Raw genomic sequence first — 26,582 nt, forward strand, 5'->3', positions numbered from 1 at the left:
TCTGAATATCCGAAAATTTAATTTTACTTGAATTTTGTAGGGGTTTTCCTTCCGACCTGAGTGAGGCAAAAACAAAACTAGAAAATGGGCTATATAGCATATATGGCTTGATTAGATAAGCCACGCTAATCTCTTTAAAAGCTCACTAGATGGCCAAAGAGGCGCATTAACAAGCCCAAGCGAAGACTTGTGTACACCTAGTGGCCGATTCAAGGCGGAAAGCTTAGGCATCTATCGAAGCGGCATCCCCACTTTGGAATCGGATACCTAAATTTCATATTTTTTTCCTGTAGTTAATCTATTATGGGAAGAAATATCTGTAGGAGTATGAATATTATCATTGAACTTAGCATCAACGTGTGACGCACAAAGATTTTCATTAGGTTAGGTTAGGTTAGCCTGGTTGGCAATAAGCCACGCATAGACCTTTTGCTCCCTGGCGATACCAGATGCAGAGCGACCTCTATGAATACTGAAAGTAGACATCATGTAGGATGTCAGTGCTTTTGGTGAATCGAAGCAGCGCTGGGAGCTCCGCTTTGGAGACGTCAACCAGACCCTCAAACAGTGGGGCTCCCAGGTATTTTAAACGCATGCCGGACAAACGCACAGAAGATGTTCTAAAGTTTCCTCAACATCCTCTCTGCATTTCCTGCATTTGTCCGTGTTAGCAATCCCTATCTTGTACGCATGTGCAGCCAATAGATTATGCCCTGTTAGCCTACCTATGATATTTCTGCAGTCCTTTCGCGAGAGCGTAAGTACGAATTGAGTTAGTTTTTTGTCGTTAGTTCTGCACATAACTTTTGCCGTTTTGCATGTGGTCAGATGAGTCCACTTAGCTGCCACTCGCCTTTTCATGTAGTCGACCATTTCGTTGTATATAGTATTTAGCGGTTTTGATATGTCGTTCTCTTGCTCAAATGGTAGTCTAACGGCACTTTTTGCTAGCTCAGCTCCAATTTGTTCCCCATAATGTCTTTGTGACCAGGTACCCAATAGATATGCAGCCGACTGTTCGCGGCTAGCCGTTCTCTTGCTCAAATGGTAGTCTAACGGCACTTTTTGCTAGCTCAGCTCCAATTTGTTCCCCATAATGTCTTTGTGATCAGATACCCAATAGATATGCAGCCGACTGTTCGCGGCTAGCCTTTCTATGGCCTCCCCTGCTCTGTTGAACATTTTTGGACTTAACACAATATGAACTTATTGTTTTTATTGTTGCCTGACTGTCCACGTATATTTTAATTGTTGAGTTCTTTCTTGTTCTAGTGTAGGTTAGCTCCGCGACTTTCCCCACAGCAAAAACTTCCGCTTGGAAAATACTGCTGTGGTCAGGCAGCTTGATAGGCTGCCTTATCCCTAGTTTTGAGCAGTAAATACCCGCTCCTACTCCGTCTAGAGTTTTAGAGCCGTCTGTATAGATGTGAAAAGTCCTACGGCCAGGCTTCATGCCTTTATGCCATCCCTCATCTTCAATTGTAGTACCTTCTCTCCCAATTAAAGTACGGCGTCTTGTAGTCTACGCAATCTGTACTCGTCTTTCCTATTGCGCTATGTCCGAAGGATCTACAGGTGTATACTCCAGCAGCCAATAACCTCCTCGCGGATTTCGCTTCCAGGTTTTCCGCCATAAGGCCAATAGGTGGCAGGCTGAGTATCATTTCCAGCGCCGCCGTTGGAGAGGTTTTCATTGCTCCTGTCATGCACAGAGTAGCGGGTCGCTGAATTCTTTCCAGGGCATTAAGGGGACCGTCTAGCTTAGCACTTTCAAAAAATCTCTCTATGACCTATTGGCCTTCTGAAGAATATTACTTTTTATCCTTCATTTGCAAGTTGCCATGGGAATTCGAATATTGCCTCTATTTTCAAGCAGTGGAAGATAAGTACCCTTTCTGCTTGGCTCATCGGCCTTGGAATTTTCTTCAATAAGCAACTTGGTGAAATTTCACACTAAAATTTTTTTCCTGTTTCGGTTTGTTTCGTTCAGTTGTGAGTTACAGTCTGTTAATTAGATTTTATATATTAGTTTTTCTTTGAAAAAGGCAAAAATGCAAGCCAGGTAGCTAAAACTGTGAATGGTGTTTATAGCGCCGATTAATTCACATCTTATTTATGCGATAGACGAAGCCTGTCAATGATTGAGGGTAAATGATCGGAACCTTTCATTGCATCATCAGGGGTACCTCAAGGCAGTATTTTAGGGTCTCTACTATTCGTTCTATATATCAATGATATCAATGCCTGTTTTTCGTTCGCTAATTTTTTCCCATATGCCGATGACTTGAAAGAATTTCCTGCGATTAGAAATACAAAGGATGTTCCTATTTTGCAATCTGATATTAATGTGCTCGTTCGCTGGTGCAGCAACTCCTTGCATCTCTTTAAATATCAAGAAATGTTTTCATACTACTTTTCGCAAAACTCAAAATGTTTTTCGGTCAACTTATGGTATTGCTAATATACCAATAGTGAGGCAATTAAGAACTAGTAAGTTTGACTGTGTGGCTACAATTCTTACTAAACGTAGATGTACTTGTTGTTAAGTTTTAGCAGCTGCAGCTAGGCAACCGAACTTAATTAAATTTGCAACTATTTCCAAGACAGCGCATGAAATTGGGCCAATATTATATGGATTTTCTGTGAGTTCAAATAAATATCTATATATATGTATATATGTATATACACATGTAACAGCTATAAGAGTAAAAGTATGCAGACACACATGCATTTATGTATCACATGTGTGATTGTGTGTGCACAGTACATACAATAGTAGATATCTACCACATAAATTCATGCTGCGCGCAAATTGAAAACACTTTCCCAAAACGAACCGAAAAATAATATTTTCCCTCTTGCCGGAATTGTAGGATGATGCGATCGCATAGCTTCCGGCTTTTTCTATCTTCTCGAATCTGCCTTGGCCTGTCTATGGCATTCCTTTGGGTTTTCAATGAAGAAAGTCGAGTTTTCGATTGTCTTCAGTGTTGCGCTCTTTGTAATTTTGTGTTAGGTGTATGTGTGTGTGTACTTTTATGTAGTACTTATATGCATGAAACCTGTATGAATGTATGTGTATTTATGGGTAGTAAGATTTCGTATTGTGGATTATGTGCTTTATTATGTGATATGAAATTTGATTCTCTGCGCTATTTTGCTTCTCTGCGCTTCGAGTACCTTTTTTGCATTCCCTGCTGGAAAGCTCATAAAAGCTCTTTGTGAGCCATTGTACGCTTCCTTCATACTGCGAACCGCTAATTTATTCGGCTTGCTGATTCCATACTGCACATGGAGCACATTGCATATTTCTTCTTTGGTGGTTACATCATCAAAAGCTTTCCATTTAATAGTCACCATATGCGTTTTGGCTGCTACGATTGCAGTTCCCTTCAGCATATCTGCCACTGCTGCCTGGAATTCACTAGTGTTGTTATCAATTTGCTTCTTCAGCTCAAGGAGTAGTTCGCCTGTGCCTGTTCTTCGGATCGTTTTTACGACTTCACCTAAAGCCTTCAACGAATTGCTGGACCTAACGGTAGGTAGGATTATAATAAAAAACAATTCATTTCCACAATATTTCTGCTTTTTAATATCATTTTAAGTATTCAGCCTCTTAAGAGCGGAAACTGGTTTAGGAGGCCAAAATTTTTGTGTTTTTCGAGAATTTTTTGAACAGAAATTATTTAAGTTTAGAGAATATTTTATTTATATTTTTAGGTACACTTCTACACTTTTTTAAGCTATTTCCGTGGGAGATAGTGGCGTTAGAGCGTGCTGTCCATGGACGATCGCCATCCGAGTGTCTTGCTGGTGGGAATTCCTGAAGTTGCAATTTTTCTCTGAAATCAACAGTAACTTGTTTTGTTATTAACAACGTATTTCCTAAGAATATGAACCTAATTGCGATAAAAAAATTTTGAAAATTGCATGCTTTTGAGGCGCTTGAACACAAAGTAGTTTTTTTATACCATACTTTTTCATTTATTTTGCTTAAAAAAACATTTTTTAAATAATAATATTATCCCAGGATTAGGTTCATATAAATAAGAATTGAATAAAGAAAAAATCCCGAAAAATTTTAGAACGATTGGTCTATAACTTTTTAAGCTAGAGTGCCCTCCAGATGAAAAAACTCGTTTCGAGAAAAACGCGTTTGAAATAAAGCATCGTATCGTAAGCGCTACGGGGCCGAACCGACGGGCGCTCACTTAAGTGCTCATAGCATGGGGAATAATAGGAATTTCGCTTTAAAGTTTTTTCCACATATTCCTGACTAGTTATACTAACGATTTTTGCAATAAAAAACTCGATTTTTTGATCGATATAAACCGGTTTCCCTCCTTAAAAATCCAATCGACATAACTCTAACCATCTCTCTCTTTCTATCTCTATCTCTTCCTCTATTTCTATTTCTATCTCTGTCTCCATATCTATCTCTACCTCTAACCCAATCTCTATCTCTATCTATATATCTATCCCTATCTCTAAAATAAAGAAAAAATACTGGGGAAAATAGAGTAATAATAAAAATAAAAATAAAAGTAAAAGAAAAAATAAAAATAAAAGAAAAAATAGAAATAAAAGAAAAAATAAAAGTAAAAGTAAAAATAAAAATAAATAAACAATAAAAACACAAATAAAAGTAAAAACTAAAATATTATAAAAACCAAATTAAAGTAGAAGTAAAAACAAAAGTAAAAATATAAACAGAATTTAAAATAAAAACTTAACTAAAAATAAATATAAAAATAAAATTAGAAGAAAAACAAGAGACAAAATATTAATAAAATTAAAAATAAAAATAAAGGTAAAACTAAAAATAAAATTAAAAATAATAATAAAAATAAAAGTAAAACCAAAAATAAGAATGAAAATAAAAGCAAAAGTAAAAATAAAAATAAAAGTACAAATAAAAATAAAGCCAAAAAGTAAGTAAAATCAAAATAAAACTAAAAGTAAAAATGAAAATAAAAGTAAAAGTAAAAATTTAAGTAAAAATGAAAATGATAGTAAAAATAAAACTGAAAGTAAAAATAAAAATAAAAGAAAACATAAAAGTTAAAATAAAAATAAAAGTACAAATAAAAATAAAGCCAAAAATAAAAATAAAAGTAAAACGCAAAATAAAACTAAAAATAAAAATGAAAATAAAAGTAAAAGTATATATAAAAATAAAAGTAAAAATCAAAATAAAAATAAAAGTAAAACTAAAAATTAAAGTAATTAAAAATGAAAATAATAATAAAAATAAAAGTAAAAATCAAAAGTAAAAGTTAAAATCAAAATAAAAATAAAAATAAAAATGAAAATAAAAGTAAAAGTATATATAAAAATAAAAGTAAAAATCGAAATAAAAATAAAAGTAAAAGTAAAAATAAAAGCAAAAATCAAAATAAAAATAAAAATAAAAGTAAAAATTAAAGTAAAAATGAAAATAATAGTAAAAATAAAAGTGAAAGTAAAAATAAAAATAAAAGTAAAAGAAAAAGCCCTTTGGTTGGGCACCTATTGCGGCGCGTCCCAGGTGGTGGATAGGGTACGCCACAGTTATCTTCTGTGGTTAAGTAGGCCATAGCCTCGGCAAAAGCCTACTCGCGAACCAGCCTAGTTCTCGTCAACCAACAACTATGGTAGGGGGAACAACATGTAGTGCAGTGTTACTGCACGCGTGCCGTAACTGCCATAATTGCTGGCAGTGACCCATATCCACTTCGGTGGATGGCGAGAAGCCACTCGTATTAGTAGGTCATGTCTCTGCTAATACGAATGGAATAAACATGGACTCACGGGGAGAAGGCCACTTCCTTATATCAAAGGCTACCAATCCAAGGTGGAACAGCACACGCCGAGGGATGCATGGCTTAGGGTGAGCTAAGTCGCTAGTATGCGGACTCTGGGGCACCTGTCGCACCCCAGTTTAAACTCGACTTACCACGGCATAGGGCTCTGGCGTGGCGAACCCCATTATTTCCCTACTAACATCTCTGGTTACGACTGCTGACTCGTCAGCTGAGTGACCGCCCCGCAAAAAATGAATAAAACTAATACAAAACAAACAACACAACAAAAAATTCCTTCCCGACGCGGAAGACCTGTTGGCTCCACCAAACTTATGGCGGGGTCAAAAACCACCCCTTCGGTGTCGAAAGTGCTCACTAAGAGCAAAACCGTCAAAGAGACACCACCGCATTCTCTTGTGGCTTCTTCCTCCAAAACCGATTCGGCTGCGGAGAAACAATCAATAATCAAAACTGTTTTGCCAGAAACTGGGAAAACTAATCGGACAGAAGTCTCCAAAAAACCTGTCCCTCCTCATCTCCGTCGATATAGAGACAAAAGACGCGCCACTTTCCTTATGGAAAAGCTCGGCAAAACCCCTGAGGAGGAGCTGTCCGACCAACAAAAGGCAACTCTCGATTGGGCCCGGGAATTCCTTCGGAAGTATGAGGCGTCCAAAGAAAAACCGAGTGCAGCTAAGCGGCAGCGGTCTTCAGAGGATCCTCATAGCTCCAACGACCCCAAGAAGCACAAAGCTTCCTCTGAGGTCAAAATACGCAAGTTCTGCGAAGTTGCCAGAGATAGTCTGGTCATGGCGGTGGTAGATAAGAGCCACCCTGACGGTTTCATCTCTCCATCAAACTGGAAGATTGTGGAGAGAAAACTTCAGTTGGGATACCTGGACGTTCTGAAACAGAACCCAGGGCCTCCTCCTTTCTGCTCTGACGCGGGATGGTTCCAGGCAAGGGTCAAGTTGATCGCGTGCTCGGATCAACGTTCTGTCAACCTTTACGGCATGGCCCTCGACCGACTCGGCGAGGTATGGCCCGGGGCGAATCTTAAGCTCGTCAATAAGAGCGAAATTCCAAACCAACCACGCGGCAGAGCCAGAATACCTCTAGAGCCATCCGATCCGGAAACTATTCTGGAGCTACTGAAGATCGGAAACCCGAACCTACCCACCGAAAACTGGAGGGTAGTTAAGGTGGAAGAGCCTTCAGGAAACTCCAGGCACATCACGCTGCTCCTGGACCAGGAAAGCGTTAAAGCACTGGACGACCGCAAGGGGATTGTGGCGTTCGGGTTCATCACCACTACCATTTGGACCTATCAGCCGAAAAACCTCCTCGCACCCAGCGAAGAGAGTACGGCGGCCCCCAAGATGGATGTCGATAAGCCTCTCTCACAAGCTTCGACGATTGAGTCCGACTCGGAATCGAACAGCGAACTTGTGGGACACTTATTTAACATTCAACTCGGGGACGAGGATAGACTTCTAGATAGCAGTGATGACGCGAACGACACAGTCATTGAATGTGCGTCTAAAAGTGCTGCAGATTAATCTGCACCACTCTAAGGCTGCCTCGGCAGCCCTCATTCTTCGTCTCTCTGACCTCAGAGAAGACATCATTCTCATCCAAGAACCCCGGATATCAAACAACAAGATATGCGGCCTGAAAGACAGGCACTACACCTTGTTTCAAGGTGAGGCTAACGTTAGATCGCGCTCTTGTATTCTCATTCGAAAACATATTAATGCTTTTCTTCTTCCCTTTAGCAACGCTGACACCACTGCCATAGAGGTTGAAGCTGTCCACGGCCCGATCTGGATTGTGTCGGCTTACATGCCTTACGACGCAGCGGAGGCGCCTCCTCCTGAAGCAGTGAGAAGGCTCGTCAATACGGCGCATCTGAAGCAGAAACGCATCATCATTGGAGCAGACGCTAATGCCCATCATATCGTTTGGGGTAGTACAAACAACAACACACGAGGTGAGCAACTCTTTGACTACATTCTAGCGAATAAGCTTGATATATGTAATAGAGGTGATGCCCCTACGTTTCTTAACTCGTCTAGAAGAGAGGTACTCGATATTACTCTTGCTAGCGAATCATGTACACAACTGGTGCAGGACTGGAGCGTTGATAAACAGCACTCTTTTTCCGACCACCAATATATAACATTCACTTTAAAAGCCGAAACGGCAAAACCCATGAAGTACCTTAACAAAAAACGTATGAATTGGATCAAATATAAAGAACATCTTGCCAATGGACTTCCTGATATCAGGCAGTTTGAAATGGAAAATAAAAACGAAATCGAAAACGCTGTCAACATGATAACGAAGACGTGTCAAAGCGCAGCACGACAATCTTGCCCCCTGACGAAAACAGGAGGTAAGCATAAACCTTTTTGGTGGACTCCAGAAATCTCAGAACTTCGCAATCGAACTCGGAAACTCTTTAACCAATCTAAAATAACAGACGAATGGGAAGAATATCGACAATGTCTCAAAGACTTTAAGAAAGCCGTCAGAAGTGCAAAACGCACATCCTGGCGATCATACACTCAAGAATTAGAGAACACTTCAGAAGTAAGCAGGCTACGCAAGATTCTTGCATCAAACCCAGTCTCTCCCAGTTTTATCATGACTCAAGATGGAACTTGGACTACTTCAACTGACCACACTCTTAGAATACTTCTAGAATCTCACTTTCCAGGCTGTGTTGCCAACCTACCTGCACTTCCCAGTACTCTTCAGAGTAATTATGGGAATAGATCAGATCTAATCAGCTCTAATAGCATCTCTACAGCAATACTAAGCTTTAAAAAATTTAAATCACCAGGTCCTGACAACATCATTCCAGCAGAACTTCAAGAAGGACTGGAAGTTCTACTGCCTTGGTTAACAAGGATCTTTAACAAGTGTTTAAATCTCTCTTACCTCCCGACAATTTGGAAGAAATCGAAGGTAGTATTCATTCCGAAAACGGGGAAGCCTTCACACTGCAAACCAAACGACTTCAGGCCCATTAGCCTAACCTCTTTTTGCTTAAAGGCTTTTGAAAAAGTCTTAGATGAGCAAATCAAAACCCAACTTGATACTAAGTTGATCTCTGAGGCACAACATGCCTACACTAAAGGGAAATCGACTGAAACGGCACTTCATTCACTGGTGCAAACAGTGGAAACTTCCCTTCACAATAAGGAGTACTCTCTTGTCGCATTTATGGACATAGAAGGTGCTTTCAATAATATTGAACCCAACGCTATTTTGTCTGAAATTGCCAAATTGGGTATTAATTACTCCATCCGAAAGATGATCGAACAAATGCTCCAAAATAGAATAATCACTTCAGAGCTTGGGTTAAGCCGCATGAGAATGTACGCCGTCAAAGGCACCCCTCAAGGCGGAGTACTTTCACCCCTTCTCTGGAATCTCGCTGTAAACAGTTTGCTTCGAAATCTCGAAAAAGCAGGCTGCAAGGTTGTAGCCTATGCAGATGATATTGCACTCTGCGTGTCAGGCAAACACCTGAATACCCTCACTGAGCTCATGCAACGCTCAATCAATATTCTGTCAAAATGGTGCACCGAATGCGGACTAAATGCGAATCCAGCAAAGACAGATCTTGTTCTCTTCAATAGGAAACAACAATCTCCTCCACTGCAAACAATAACTTTAAAAGGGGAATCATTACTCCTATCTGATTCAGCTAAATATCTAGGAGTTATTCTAGATAGGAAGTTGAGTTGGAAATTGAACATCGAAAACAGATGTAAAAAAGCTTTCATAGCTCTCTATACTTGTAAGAAAGCTATAGGCAAAACCTGGGGTTTTTCACCTCGGATCATTTATTGGATATACACCTCGATCATCAAACCGATACTCTTCTACGGTGTGGTTGTATGGTGGACAGCACTCGGAAAACGATGCAGAGTAGCCACAATTGATCGAGTCCAAAGAACAGCCTGCCTCCTGATAACAGGATGCTTAAGTACAACACCTACTAAGGCTCTAAATACGTTGCTTCACTTGCTCCCTATCGATCTGGCTGGCAAAGCGATTGCAGCGAAAGCAGCGACACGCATGAATGCTATATCAAAATGGAATAAGTATCTTGGCCATTCAGCCATACTGAACAGGAACACTGTTATCTCTCCCGACATAGACTATCATGTAAGTCTTCCATCACCACCCTTGCTATTCTCCTGTTCACTCCCAACTAGGGAAGAATGGAAGACAAATCTAACCGAAATCGATGGCCCGCTGATTATATATACAGATGGTTCAAAACAAGACGGCAAAGTGGGATTTGGAATCTTTTCCAAATCCCCTCACATCAATCTATCATTTAGATTACCCGACTACTGTAGCGTATTCCAAGCGGAAGTATGCGCTATCTGGTATGCTGCGAAAACTCTCTTAGAAAATAGAATATCACTAGAGGATATCCGCTTTTTCACCGACAGTCAAGCGGCCGTTCGAGCACTCAGCTCCTCTTATACCCACTCAGATGTGGTTCGATCCTGTCTCTTATCTCTTAACGAGATAAGTGTTCAGAATTCTGTCCAAGTTATCTGGATACTGGGTCACAGTGGATTCGAAGGTAACTGCAAAGCTGATGAGCTCGCAAGAGCTGGAGCTGCGCAATCAAATGTTAGTGACTTACCCACAATCCACATTCCGCTCTCAACATGTAAAATGCTCATCGATCGAGAATTTCACAGCATTGCTGATCGGAGGTGGCGAGTGGAAACTACTTGCGTTACGACCAGACAAATCTGGCCATCCTACAATCTGAAACAGACAAAAACCCTTATAAGTCTTTCGAAACACGAACTAAGGCATATGATATCTCTTATCACCGGCCACTGCCTTTTGGGCACTCACGCACGTCGGCTCGGGGTTCTTCAGAACGACCTGTGCAGATACTGCGAGGACGAAGATGAGGAAGTATCGAGCAGACATTTGCTGTGCAGTTGTCCGGGTCTAGCCAGAAGTCGACTCGCTCTTCTAGGCTCTCCAACAATTGACAATCTTTCAGTACTCTCGGACCTGAAAATCGAATCTCTCATCAAATTTTCGAAACGAATTAATATCTTTGATCAAAATCTACAATAAAAATCTCGGTTAGGTGGGGAAATCATTCAAAATAATGAGCTCTAGGGCAACACAACGGACCCAACTTGCGGTCTATGTGGTACTCCGATGCGGGGTCACCCTTAAACCAACCAACCAACCAAAAGAAAAATCAAAATAAAACTAAAAATAAAAAGTAAAGTAAAAACAAAACTAAAAACAAAAGTGAAACTAAAAATAAAAATGAAAATAAAAGTAAAAGTATATACAATATAAAAATAAAAGTAAAAGTAAAAATCAAAATAAAAATAAAAATAAAAATAAAAGTAAAAGTAAAAATAAAAATTAAAGTAAAAATAAAAATGAAAATAAAAGTAAAAGTATAAATAAAAATAAAAGTAAAAATAAAAGTAAAAATCAAAAAAAAAATAAAAGTAAAAATTAAAGTAAAAATAAAAATGAAAATAATAGTAAAAATAAAAGTGAAAGTAAAAATAAAAGTAAAACTAAAAATAAAAATGAAAATAAAAGTAAAAGTAAAAATAAAAATAAAAGTAAAAGTAAAAGTATATACAATATAAAAATAAAAGTAAAAGTAAAAATCAAAATAAAAATAAAAATAAAAGTAAAAGTAAAAATAAAAATTAAAGTAAAAATAAAAATGAAAATAAAAGTAAAAGTATAAATAAAAATAAAAGTAAAAATAAAAGTAAAAATCAAAAAAAAAATAAAAGTAAAAATTAAAGTAAAAATAAAAATGAAAATAATAGTAAAAATAAAAGTGAAAGTAAAAATAAAAGTAAAACTAAAAATAAAAATGAAAATAAAAGTAAAAGTAAAAATAAAAATAAAAGTAAAAGTAAAAGTAACAATCAAAATAAAAATAAAAATAAAAATAAAAATGAAAATAATAGTAAAAATAAAAGTGAAAGTAAAAATAAAAATAAAAGTAAAAGTAAAAATAAAAATGAAAATAAAGATAAAATAAAAAAAAAAAAAAGTAAAGGAAAAGTAAAAGAAAAGAAAAAGTAAAAATAATAATAAAAGCTAAAATAAAAATAAAAAACACTTACTGTCACAAAATGTCTCACATTTTCCTGCATATAGAAGACTTACCAATATAACCGTTATTAAGAAGAAGACTCCCAACATTATATGCAACTAAAAATTGTCAAAAAACAACGTGACCTCTGACCTATTCCGCTCTTACACTTTATTATAATAAAATTGCAAAGTTGAGCATTTTGATGACAATTTTTTGAGACTTGTAAAATTTTCGCGAATTTTGTATAAAGTCTGGAACTTTCTGGAACTTTGATTTAGAAAGTTTTTGTTATACAATGAACTATATTTTTATCAAAAATAAACTAAGAAAGTTAGCGATTTATTAAAGGATCTAGTGACATACATAACTATTTTCATTTACTCATCTATCAAATCTAGAAATTCGAGGTTTCTTACAGTCTACATAGAACTAACTGTAACATACTTCGCAACTATTGCAAAGTTCTTTGAACGATAAATCGAACTTCAAATCTGATTAAGCTCACTCAGTGTTCGAATCAAAGGTGCTTGCGAAGCACAAACAGTTCTTATCCGCTCTAGGAAGAATAAATCGTAACTCTGAAGATTTTTTTTGGGATATGTGAAAATGAGTGCGCTTTTAGAGTAAAGGCGAACACCTACAGTCCAACTACTATCAATTTACTATTGAAAAGTTACGACTTTATCCAGTTAAGGAGAATAGAGAGAAACACAAAACTTATTAGTGTGGAGATTAAGGTTGAGTGGCAGACTTTATGGAAAGCTTTTGAAAAATCCGTATGCCCTTCATCGGCTTCAAGACAATGTTTAACTTATGGAAAGCCGACCAGCCATAAAATCATGCCGATTAATAGAAATATTATTGAAATATTGTTTTTCTTCGTACAAGAGTGCTCATTCCTTGAGCAACCATACTAACCTAACCGAATAGAAATATTACGTTTTATGGCGAGATATAATTTTTGTTTTATAATATAATATAAAGTATCGGGTTTTAAATATTTAGGATGGAGGAAAGAATTTCAGAAAAAATTTGCTGAAAACAAGAGAAGATTCACAATCAGGTTTTACTTTTTTTCATTGTCATGCGTCTAAATGCTCTTTTATTCCGTTGTATTTGGATCAAACTTGTTTTCATTAAAAAAATGGTTTTTCCCTTATTATTAATTTTATTATTTTTATTAATTTTTTAGAACATTGAGATGATTTTATAAAGTTTTAAGGATTTCGAACGGGTTTTTATCATAAAAGATTGTTTAATACTGCATGAATACAAAATAATTTCTAGTTCTCAGTAAAACCTAGAAATTATTCGCAAGGCTGAAAATTAAGTGCTATGCTGTGCATGTATGTAATCTCTACTCGTACTCGAGACGCGCAGGGCGTATACGTAATTTATTTTCTATGACTACTAAAAGTGCGCAACTAAATAAAGTGTGAAGGCAACATGAAATATGTAAATATAATAAAATTAAAAAATTAAAGAGAGATAGAGAAAATTAAAATATAATAAAAATTAAAAAAAAAAAATTAAATAAAAAAATTGTGGAACATAATAAAATTAAACACAACTTGCAATGTAAAGTAGATCAACGCAAAATTTCCAACACTGAACCAAATTCACGCAAATAACCATAAAAACTAAAGGGAGTAAAAGGAGTAAAAGAACACAGCTACAACTCATGCAACCAACAAAGCAACGCACGTACGTTTTTGCAAGAATTTAAGTATTTCCCACGTTTCACAGCTCAAGCAACTTTTTAATTGTTTAGTGTACGTTGTAGTTGTTTTAATACTAACTCCTCTTGGTTTTTGCGCTCTACTATGTAGGTGTATACGTGTGTGCGCCTTTGTGCGTATTTGTGTCAAGTTAGAAGTTAAACAACAGCGACCGCACGTAGTTTAACACTCTGATTCCATGCACAGTGTGGCTTAGAAAAAATGATTAAGAATACAAAGTGAGTAAATAACAAAAAAGAAAAAAAACGAAAAAAAATAAAATAAAAAAAGCAAATAGCAAAATAATGCACGTAATGCAAAAGAGAAACCACAGGACGGAAGCGAGTTCGTACCACAGGAATTAAGGAATCTGCGCATGCGCACGCAAGCTTTCCCTTTAATGTGAGAATGTAAATCTGCAACGCACAGCAGTGTAGACTACCCGTATTACAAACGACCACACGCAGAATATAGCGGTACAGAGCATAAAAGCAAATGCAAAAAACTTTTAGTTTCAGTTAAAAGCGTTTAAGTAAGCGAGGAGAAGACGCAGCAATGCAAGATGTGGCGGTATTTCAGCTCATTTCCAGCGAGTACAGACAAGAGATACTTTTTTTCGACATTTAACTGGAATTTCAAAAGGGGTACTTACTTTGCAAAGCAGCAGCTATTTCCTGGCTTAAACACACATGCATATATACATAGATACATATATATACACAAATACATACATACATATATATACATACACACGCATATGTGTATAGTTTATATTTCTACCAAGCACATCTTAGTTGCAACCACGTCGTTTGACCAACAGCAACGCAACACCCTAACTGCATAGAAGTAGCATTTCGCAGGCGTCTGGCAATATGTGGCAACCAGTCGCAGCTCTTTGCAACTTACTTATACTCATACACTTACATATATACTTGCACATAGCTATCAGCAGGTAGAGGTATAAGTGCAGGTGCAGCTGCTGCTGGTTTGCTGGTGGCACTGATACTGGTACTGAACTGCGCCAGCCGGTGGTTGATTGCGATAGCGCGCTGAGTTACTATTACCCACTTAATTGTTGCCACTTGCAGTTCGCGGTTGCTGCTGTGCTGTGGTCTTAGAGCAGCTTAAGTGGGTTTAGAGAAATTTCGGTGCTCAAGTGCACTGAGAGAAACTATGCAATCAGGCAAGCTGAGGTAGGAAAAATTCACTCATTCCGCAATATGCGGAAAATGTTGTAGTTACTTATGAGAAATCGCATTATTGGACAAATCGAAAGCTAGCAGCAGTGACACTTTATTATTTTTTGTTTTGCGTAAACGATAGCCTAGAATGCTTTTGGACGCAAGTGCCATTACCAGAGTTGATAATCTTAGCAAAACTTAATTTCTTTGAAGACATTGTCTACTTTGCCAGTACAAGCACCTGAACATATTTTTAGTAGTATTACACTGTTCAACAAATATTTGTATTCTTACTTTTTTTTCAAATAACAAGGCCTATAATAAAAAGGACCAAGAAATAAAACCAAGTACCGTTAGTTTTTGCGCCACTAATTTTTTTTTATTGTTCTTATTTTTTATCACAAAAATTTTTTTTGGTGTCAAAGTTTTTTTCTTTCTTAGGATGAAACGGCATAAAAAATAGCAATATTTTTGCATTCTACTTCACAACAAAAACAATTTTTTTTTTAAATAACAAGGCTTCTAATAAAAACGATCAAGAAATAAAATCAAATACCGTTATTTTTTTACAACTCAATTTTTTTGGGCCCCAAAATTTTTCTCTTTCTAAGGATAAAAAGGCATAAAAAACAAAAATATTTTTTCATTGCACTGTACAACAAAATAATTTTTTTTCTGTTTTTCGAAATAACAAGGCTCATAATAAGAGGACTAAAAAATAATATCAGATACCGTTATTTTTTTACCAAAAAAATTTTTTTACCGTAATTATTTTTTACCACTAAATTTTTCTCTTCTATGGATGAAACGGCATAAAAAATAACAATATTGTTTCATTACACTGTGCAACAAAATCATTTTTTTTTTTTTGGAATATAACAAGGCTTATAACAATAGGACTAAAAAATAATATCAGATACCGGCATTTATATTTTTACCACAAAACTATTTTTACCGTTATTATTTTTCACCACATATTTTTTTTACCGTTATTATTTTTTAGCACTACATTTTTTTGGGGTTTCAAAATTTTTCTCTTTTAGGGATGAAACGGCATAAAAAATAAAAATATTGTTTCATTACACAACACAACAAAATTTTTTTTTTTTCAAATAAAAAAGGCTTATAATAAAAAAGACCAAGGAATAATATCAAATGCCATTAATAATTTACTCCTAAATTTTTTAGGATAAAACGACAGAACAATATAAAAATATTTTTCAATACACTGCACAAGAAAATCATTTTTTGTTTTTCAAAATAAGAAGGTTTATAATAAATGGACTAAAAAATATTATCAGATAGCATTATTTTTTATCGCAAAACAAAATTTTTTTTACCGCTACTAGTTTTTGCGACTAATTTTTTTAAGGGTCAAAAAATTTTATAGAAATATTTTTACCGTTCAATTTTTTTAGCGTCAAAATTTGCCTCTTTCTTAGTGTGAAACGACATAAAAAATAGCAATATAAAAATATTTTTATTTAAAAAAAAATTAATTTTTAATATTTTTCAATACGCTGCCCAACAATTTTCAATTTTCTTTTGCTTTCCAAATAAAAAGGCTGGTATTAAAAATTACCAAAAAAATATGTGATACCGTTCTTGTTTTAACCCTCAATATTTTTGGTTGCACAACAAAATCTTTTTTTTTTTTGCTTTTATCTGCTCTTGCTTTGGTTGTTTGGCCGAGCTCCTCCTCCTATTTGTGGTGTGCGTCTTGATGTTTTTCCACAAATGGAGGGACCTACAATTTCAAGCCGACTCCGAACGGCAAATATTTTTATGAGGAGCTTTTTCATGGCAGAAATACAGTCGGAGGTTTGTCATTGCCTGCCGAGAGGCGACCGCTATTACAAAAATGTTTTTCTTAATTTTGGTGCTTTCACTGAGATTCGAACCGACGTTCACTCTGTGAATTCCGAATGGTAGTCACGCACCAACCCATTCGGCTACGGTGGCCGCCAGACGAAAAACCTTTACCCTTTTTAAATTTTTATGGAAACTATTGGCCCGAAATTAATCGAATTCTTAGACTTTGAGCAAACTTTTAATTTCTTCTTGATTGGCGCGATAACCCTTTACGCGATTTTAACTTTATTTTGATATCATACAAATATTTTCAGAGACCTTTTTAATCGCTGATCCACTTCATGAGTCCTGCAGAACTGATTCCGATTATTGACTCTCGCCCCAGTGGGGGAACTGCTGATCCACAGTTGGCCGATTCATTGGCAATTTCATTCCCTAGAACCAGCAATGTCCTGGAACCCATATAAGTACGAGCTTATTCTGTCTTGCAACAGGATTAAACTTTTTCTTAGATTCTTGACCAATCTTTGAGGTATGTTTTGCGCTCTTCAGATCCTTTAATTTAGTCTGATTGTTACTAAATACTCGAATACTCCTTTCAGAGTGGCATAAATTCCCATTTGGAAAAGGGTTGCCTCTAGTTCAGACTGACAGTAACTGAAACCTCCAATCTGTTTCCTGCTCCATCTCCTCTCCATTAACCATTCGGCTACTTTCAAAATGGCAAAAATTTCCGTTTGAAAAACAGTTGTCATTCCTCACTCCTATTACTCTCATTTAAGTACCATCCGGCTTCAGAACATATTTCATTCTTGGACCCATCGGTAAAGAAAATATTCGTCAAACCTCTTTGAAAGCACTCTGGATTACTACATTACTCACGCAATGGATATTTCTCATCAAATTGTCTTCCATATCGTTAAAAAAAGTATTTTCACATCTCTGGGAAGAGCTTTAACACTAAAAGTGTAAAGAATATAAGACCACTTTGAGAACCATATGTTTGTATGTCACCCTTTACAGACAGAAAACTTGGTTATAAAAAGAGGTCACTACTGTGCGTCTTTTACTGCTTAAGCTACCTTCCGAAATAATTCAAAGTGTACGGGCTTCTAAAGAACACAGAAGGATTTCAGTTGCTGAATGGGTTTCGGTTTTTGCGCTGTATGTACTCGGTAGTGGAGTAGTTCTAAGCGGCTATAAGATGTACGAAGAAGGCGAATGCGATGTTCAACTCTATAAAGGTTGATTTGTTAGAAGTTTTTGATATGATAATTTTTGTTTTTTTCTCAAACAGTCTTAGACTAATAACCCCCACAAACTACAAAAGAAATAATTTCTTACTGAATCACCCTTTTTGTGGTATCCTTAGCGAATTCACGCTTTCCGGCAGGAACAGACCTGCTATACACGGCATTAGCCTTACGCAACCTACATAGATGAATTTTTCCGACTAGGATTTGCACGCTTAAAAATAAACAACAAAATATGGAAAGTACGGAGAGAAAGTGACACTGGAAATTGTATAGAATTATGAAAAAATGCTTAAATTGTGAAACAAAGAAAAATTCAGTTGACAGCTGCGTGAAGGGAAACGCGGAATATAAAGAAAACGGCGGAGATACCTGCACGGAAAGGATTTGGACAATATATGTATATATATGTGTGTGTGTGTGTACGTGTAAGTAGGTGTACACGCACGTATTTGTGCGGTTACCTTTTCACGTATGCGCGCAAAATAATGGCAAGGTAGCGGATTATACTAAGCGAAAGTATTTCACTCACTTTTTTCAACATTTTCATTTAAGCGTTTTTTCGCTCTCTTTCATTTCTTTGCATTCTTTCTGCCTTTGTTTTGCGGTTTTCTAAATGAAGACTCTTATGGCAGCGTTAAAAAGCGATTTTTACTCGACTTTACTCAGCTTCCCGATTTTATTATGTGCGCGTAAAAGCATATGCGCAAAAAGTGTGGCTGGGCAAACATGAATTTATTGTATACGTAGGTTGGTATGTACACCTGTGTGCAGTAAAATAGCAAGGCAATATATTTTAAGGTTCAGAAAATTAATTTATTTTTATTTAATTTTCTTTTTATTTAAAAAAAGGTTGGTATGGACACCTGTGTGCAGGAAAATAGCAACGCAATATAATTTAACGTTTTGAGTATACATTTTTTTAATTAAATTTTGTTTATTAAAAACAAAGGTTGGTTTGTACACCTGTGTGCAGAAAAATAGCAACGCAACATATTTTAAGGTTCTGAGAAGAATTTATTTATTTTTATTTACTTTTTTTTATTTAAAGAAAAAGGTTGGTATGTACACCTGGGTGTAGAAAAATTGCAACGCAACAAGTTTTTAAGTTTCGAATATAAATTTTTTTAATTTAGTTTGCTGTTTCCTTCAAAAAATGATTGGTACATACACCTGTGTGCAGAAAAATAGCAGCGCAGCATATTTTAAGGTTCTGAGAATTAGTTTAGTTTTATTTCATTTTTGTATTTAAAAAAAAGGTTTGTATGTACACCTGTGTGCAGAAAAATAGCCACGCAATATAATTTAAGGTTTTGAGCATAAATTTTTTTAATTCAATTTTTTTTATTTAAAAAAAAGGTTTGTATGTACACCTGTGTGCAGAAGAATAGCAATGCAACATATTTTAAGGTTTTAAGTAAAATCTTTTTTTATTTCATTTTTTATATGTAGGTAAAAACAGATTTCGTACTACAACAGAAAACATTGTTTAATACCTTGTACAAACTTTTTAAAAATTCAAAATTGTCCAGAAAATTTCAAACTTTTTAGTCAGAATTTGTAGAGACATTCTGGGTATACAATTTCATAGCTCATTCAATTCTGGCACAATACTGCGCCAGTTTCGAGGCAGTTGCTCATCTTTTCATTAGTAGGCAGGTCCCGAACCCACCGCTCAACCAGATATCCTGGGTTGTTTCGCCTTTTCACACTAGCTTGCTCTCAAACGGATGTTCGGAAGCTGCCTAGAGTATACTTGAGCGAAGTTGCGAACTGCCTGAATCGTATGCAGAAGAATCGTCTGGGCCACTCCCAAGTGAATGGCGCTCAGGGACTTTCCCCACTTGCGTTGACCTCTACACATGGAACCACCGTCCCTTTGTCCTATCCTAAAGAAAGGTGACTCCACGAACTGCGCAAACTATCGAGGGATCAGCCTTATCGATATCGCATACAAAATTAATTTCCTGCCTGCTATGTGATAAACTGAAAACTAACATCCAATCCCTAATGGGGCCATCCCAGTGCAGTGCAGTTTCAGACTTGGTCGATCTACCATCGACCAAATACTCACACTGCTGTAGATCGTGGAGAAGGCCCATGAGAATCAAGTTGGCTCGTCGACTACAAGGCAGTCTTTGATAGCCCGATTCGCGACCAACTATATCGCATAATGTCTGAGTTCAGTGATATCCTTTTGATATCGTTCGAGGTCCACGTGATTGCGTCTGGCGGTAAACGAGGGCAAAACCAAGTGTATGCTGGCGTCCTGCAAGGAGTCAGAGCGTCCTTGAAGTACGGGTTGAAGTTAACAACTGTAAATTCATTGTGGCCAAAGACTTCATTTATCTTGGTTTCGCTATTACCAGCAACGACGATGTCAGCCTTTTGTTTGTTTTTTTTTTAAAGGAGGTTGAAATCAAATGTCAGAACCATCTCAGAGGCACCGTCACACCAATGGTATGTGGGGAACGCTCCCACTAATACTATGACAATCCTCCACCTCGGCTAATTCTACCCGGTGACCACAAAAGTATAACTTCTGGGCCGCATTTATGTCCGAAGACACAACTGGTACCTGCGTCGAGGTCCTCTCCTGCAGGCATATGAAGCCTATACACCGTCAATAGTCCCAATTACTCCCACTGTGTTTATTTCAAAGTAAAGGAGATATCGAAAAAGTTGCAGTAGTGTTAGCCGACGTCAGCCTTGAAATCAAGCGACGGATAACTCTTGCCAACAGTTGCTCCTTTGGGCTAAGTGTGCAATTGAGTAGCAAAGCCCTCTCGACGAACGAAAACAACACTCTGCAAGACGCTCACCATCCCGGTCTTTTTCTATTGCGCTGTAGCTTGGACAGTCAAATATTCAGATCCGGCTGCTCTTGGTGTTTTCAAGCGGAAAGTATATTACTTCGCAAGATTTTTAGCACTGATTGCATAGAAGACGGTTACTTCATTCGAATGAACAACGAGCTGTATGAGGTTGCCGGGTCATATCGTCCTTACGGAAGGAACTGCTCTGACGAAGAAAATGTGCGGAAAACGAGAGATCTAGTGAGATATTATTCGGCAGGTTATAACTTGGTAACGAGTTGTTACGGCCAATTAAATAAATAAGTATGTATTATGCCAGTTTCAAGTAGCTCAAGATTCGCATTAGTTTTTAAGATTTTTTTATTTACAAATTGAATGTTTTTCCCTTCTTCACTCCACTCGGGAGCATAGGGCCTCACAAGACTCAGTCTTGCGTTGGCTTCGTTAATCTTTTTTGATTTCTGACAGGGTAGGTGATTAGCCTGCCGCTACCGGTTCGAAGTAGTGGGAATGCCCATCTGTCGTTGCTTAGGAACAACGCCTTCTTACTGTTTGGAGCGCCATCTGTGTGTCACATTTTTCTGTCAGAAGGATCACACAGATGGTTGAGGACTTCGCTAATGTGGCGCGTATGTACGGAAACTATAAGTTTTTGGGGTTGAGGAATAAGATTTTTTTTGTTTTAGAAAGAGGAAAAAAGGTAAATTTGAAAAAGTGTGAGGACCGTGCTTTACGTGGGATTCTGGAATGACAGGCTAATGCACCTACGCTAGACCATAGAGGCCTCATTTGTTTCTAAATGGAGAAAATTACAGTAAAAATTAAAGCTGTCAAAAATCAACGCGGTTTTGGGCCACTTCAAATTTGACATTAAATTCCATTGGCTATAAAACTGTGGACATGAAATTTTTCTAAAAATTCTGATTAAAAATTGTAAACTTTTGATGAAATTTTTCTGAATGTTTTTAAATTTTGCACAAAGTTCGAAAGCGTTTCTGAAACAATTCATTATAAATTTTGTTAACCATTTTCCGATTTTTGTTTTTTAATTTTGCACAAATTTTGAAACTTTAAGTAGTAAAAATTCTGATTAAAAATTTTGAACTTTTGATGAAATTTTTTTGAATGTTTTTAAATTTTGCACAAAGTTTGAAACCGTTTGTGACCCTTGTAAAAAAACAAAATTAATTTTAAATTTCGATAAATATTTTATAATTTTTTTTAATTTTCGAAAAATTTTGGAACTTCAAGTTACTATATTTTTGTAAAAAATAAAAAAAAAATTAAATAAAAAAAAAAATTTCGTAAATTTTTTGTAATTTTTCAAATTAAATTTGGTTAAACATTTTCAGATATTTGTTTTTTAATTTTGCACAAATTTTGAAACTTTAAGTAGTAGATAAAATAAAAAAAATTAAATAAAATTTTAAATTTTGATAAACATTTTCTGATTTTTGTTTTTTAATTTTGCACAAATTTTGTAAAAAATAAATAAAATGAAATAAAATTTTTAATTTTCATAAACATTTTTCTAATTTTTCAAATTAAATTTTGATAAACATTTTCTGATTTTTGTTTTTTTAATTTTGCACAAATTTTGTAAAAAATAAAAAAAAAATTAAATAAAATTTTAAATTTTCATAAACATTTTTGTAATTTTTCAAACTAAATTTTGATAAACATTTTCTGATTTTTGTTTTTAAATTTTGCATAAATTTTGAAATTTTAAGCTACTATATTTTGTTTATTAATTTTCATAAAAATTTTTGAAATTTTCCAAATTAATTTGGATAAACATTTTGTGGTTTTTGTTTTTAATTTTGTACCAATTTTGAAACTTTCAGCTACTATGTTTTTGTAAAATTAAAAAAAAAATTAAATAAAAGTAAACAATTAGTCAAAATTTTGCAATATGCGACAAACGCTGCTATCAGCAGTTTAGATTCTTATCGAAAAAAATATATAAAAAAAATAGGTTGCTCTAAAATAACTTAACAGACTATATTGAGCAAATTTATGGTCTGAGGAACTCAAATGCATTACCGCGCACGTAACCACCTATAAGCCATCTCAAATTGATTGCATATTTTTAGGGTATTGATGGCGAATAGCAACACATCCCAGTTCTAGAAGTGCACAGAGTGGCTGCTGCTAGCCTTTCTCTCGCATATGAAGCAAACGAAAAGTGCGTATCAAGGAAATTGTTTCATTAAAATTTTTATTTTTTCGCCGTTTCCATTTCGCATTAGAAATTCACACACACATTCACATGGTAGCAAATAGACTTTGGCACTTACCTCGATTTGAAATTGCTGCATTTACGCCGTGCCACAGCAAACTGGCATGGAGGATACAACCAAGGCTAATTACAATTAAAATAGGGCAATTCATTCTGAATGCACTGTAGGAGCGTTGAGATGAAGAGGACGACGTAAACGACGATGGCGATGACGATGCAGCTGTAGATGTAGATGTAGATGGAATAGCTGAAGTCGCTGGAGTTGACGGCAGCACCGAAGTGCAAGCCAAATGTGCGGCAGCGACAGACGACGAGTCAGCGGACAATTGTGGCGCTGTAGCGCGTCGTCGGCTATGCAATTCTGGGCTTGCAATTGTTTTAGTAGCCTGAGTCGGTGTCTGTTTCGTAACGGCGGATTTGATAGCGTTATCGGTGGTGGTGGTGGTGGTGATGGTGGTGCTGGTGGTCTGGTAGTTGGTTGTGTGTGCAGCGTTCGCAGCAGCATATGCTTGCGCGCCACAACGTATGCTACGCGAAATTATGCGCATTGTTACAAAAATGGGTGCACACTTAGTTGTGAATACACTCAAATGTTGCTTTTGTTCGGGCGCGTAGGGTTTTTGTTGATTTTTTTTTTGGTTTTTTTCGTTAATTATTTTTCGTGCTTTATTACCGTTCTATTTTTTGCCCGCCTTTTTTATTCCTTTTGTTTTTTTGTTGGAGCTCTATTGTTTGCCTTTGCATATACTCTATTCCCCTTTCTAGTCCGCTTTTTGTCGACAATTTTATACTTCCTTTGTGTTGCCACTTCCGTGATGTCGAAACGGGCTTTCAAGCAATAAAAACAGTGCAGCTGAAAATCTTAGCTAAGTGGCTTTGTTATTTAATTTATGCTCTTTTATTACTGTTTTTATTCTTTGCTCGCGCGCCTCGCTCGCTCGCTCGCTCTGTATGTTCAAAAGGCAACTTTTAAAGAATTTCCTGCCTTTTATAATTTATTTTATATCCTGCTATTAGCCGAGTCTAAAAAGTAAACTCTTTTTATGTTTGTTTGCATGAAATTGCTCCCACTTGTTTCACGATAAATACTGTTGCATATACGTAGGCGCTTAAAAGCGTTGCCGTATGTTTCATCTAAACACACACGCACACACACACATTCAAGTGAAGACACTTACTCGTGTTTGTGGTTGTGTATTTGTTAATTTGCCACCGATATTAATCAATTACTCAATTTATCACATAAATAAATAAATAAATAAATTTCGCATTAAGTATGCGTTGAAATTTTCACTTTTCACCAACTGTTGCACGCCGTTATTTATTGCATAATTTTTAGCGCTTCAACTCACATATGTTTTTTGTAAATATTTACTTTGTCAACGCAAAATATTTCCTATTTATGCAAATTAATTTTTAACACGTTCTCGCCACAAAATGACACATATCCGCATGCACGTACGCACACCCACACACACACAAACGCAACCCAAAGTGGAGCAGGTGTGCAGATCGGCGGGTTTCAGCAAATACTCCGGAGAGTGTCTGACAAGGTTTGATTTATTTGAATTGTTTACCGATTCGCTGGCTGCGTAGTTAACAAGGATTGACGTGGCAGCCTGAAAAAAAAGTAAAAATTAAAATTAAAAATATTTGGCAAATGAATAATTTTAATATTTATGAAATAAATATATGCAGCGCTAGGTATTTACTGTTAAGCACAAATATGTAAATGGAAATGCTGCTTAACTCGAATTTTTTTTATTATTTTTTTTTTCGCAGTAAAACTAGAGGTGTAAATATGGCATAAAATACATTAATTCCCTCTTGATTATGCAATAAATTTTAAATTTTTAATATATAAATCTAAGTTGAAATAAAGCCGAAACTTCATGTATCATTCACAATTTCAGCGACCTGTCTTGCATTTTCTTCTTTTCCAAAAAACAAAAAAACTGTTAAGTGTACTGAATTTTCTTCCATTGTTAACACCCTGTAACTCACGACTGAGTGGAGCAAACAGAAAACAGCAAAATAATGTTTTTAGTGTGAAATATCGCCTTGACAACGAGCACAAACTTTAAATGGTTTGATCCATACTTTACGAGATATCGATCACTACAGCCATCGACCGAGAAAATAATGTATTTCTTTTTCTCCAAAACTAATATACTTTAATTGGCCCTCTTTGGGCGTTCGGCCGAATTTCTCCTCCTATTTTTGGCGTGCGTCTTGATGCTGGAGGGCCCTACGGTCAGCTTAAAAACTCCGAACGGCAGACATTTTTTATGAGTAGCTTTTCATGGGACAAATATACACGGATTGCCAGCGGCCGCAAGCGCACTTTTGGGCAAGAAAAACTGCCATGTACAGGAAGAGCTCAGAGCTCGTGAGTTTCACCAACTGGCAATGCATCCACAGAGAGTTACTGTTTGATACGAATTTAGGGTCAACGGCGCCATTGGCTCATGAAAAAGGCGTTTGTGGTTCATTAAATTGCCTATGGGTCAGTGTCACAGAGGCAGACTACATACTAATTTTTTTATTTCGTCCTTATTAACTTGAGTCACATGTGGGCGGGAAAGCGCTATATGCATTTAAGGCTTGCTATTAATATTTCTCGTCCAACAGTGAAAAAATATACATATACCGATATCGATAACTATGGTTCGACAGCTGAGAACGGCAATCTGTGTTCGCATTTCTGTTCAGTAAGGTTTAGGACTTCAACCTGAACTAAAACCTCGTCCTAATCATCGGGAAGCCATTCCTGAGTATGTTAACTCAAATAAGTCGGTTTCTGATGGCCCTAAAATTTGCCCGGTATTCGTCTTGCAACGACTCGTCAGCATTTCCATCAGCCTGGAGATCAAGGTGTTCATGGCGTTTGCCCTTTGGATCCATTCTTCATCACGCAGCGTATTCATTATGCGCACTGCTGGCATCCTGTGGGATGCTTTCCAAAAACCCTACAGAGGTCGTCTCTTTCGATGTCGAAACGAGAGCACCGGAATAGCATATGCCTTGCACTCTCTGGTTGGGTAGGGTAGACTAGTGTTGCGGTGTAGATACTTTTTAAAACATCCGTAACCTCTCAGCAGTTGCATCACGTAGAAGGCCGTTTTTGATTCCAGCGATCATTTTTGGAGAGGTCCCAGCTTTGCTGCGACTCTCTGATGGTTCGCTGTCTCTCTTCTTCTTTAATAACAACGAGCGGTATTTCTCGGGCTAGATTACACAGCTTCTGCAGCTCTTTGACCGAGAGATCTATAGGGTTTTCCTCGATATGACTGCTATGGCATCATCTGAAACAGTGCGTTAAGCGCTCGTCACTCTAAGCGCGGTTAATTAATGTGTGGTCCTAATTTCTTTCAGGCGCGATTTTTTCGTTTTTTCTCAATTCGGCGCTGCGTATGTTATCACCGATGTGGTGTGAATTGAAAGCACCTGTCGCTTTTCTTCCCGAGGTCATCATATATTTGGCATAAGTCTCGAAAGCGCTTTTCTGCTGACTGCCTCACAATGATCGTTATTCTTGAGTCAATAGTGTCTCCTAGGTACTTAAAGCACGGCTTAGGCCTTATGGAGTGCTCGCTTACCGTGATCACGATCTCCTCGCGTGCCTTCCTTTTGCTTAGCAAGACTACTACCGC

The 26,582-nt window shown here is 36.5% G+C and overlaps 1 protein-coding gene across 1 annotated transcript; it reads right to left on the reverse strand.

The window, feature by feature from the left end:
- Positions 1 to 14,548: 14,548 nt before the first annotated feature.
- Positions 14,549 to 23,477, reverse strand: LOC128855779 (uncharacterized). Its single transcript, XM_054090956.1, has 2 exons — positions 22,988 to 23,477; positions 14,549 to 14,751 (listed from the first exon to the last, which is right to left on the reverse strand). Exons 1-2 carry the CDS (start codon positions 23,475 to 23,477, stop codon positions 14,549 to 14,551), a joined length of 693 nt encoding a protein of 230 aa, XP_053946931.1.
- Between the last annotated feature and the right edge of the window lie 3,105 nt (positions 23,478 to 26,582).

Source organism: Anastrepha ludens, chromosome 2 (assembly GCF_028408465.1).
Source record: "Anastrepha ludens isolate Willacy chromosome 2, idAnaLude1.1, whole genome shotgun sequence".
Taxonomy (NCBI): Eukaryota; Metazoa; Arthropoda; class Insecta; order Diptera; family Tephritidae; genus Anastrepha; species Anastrepha ludens.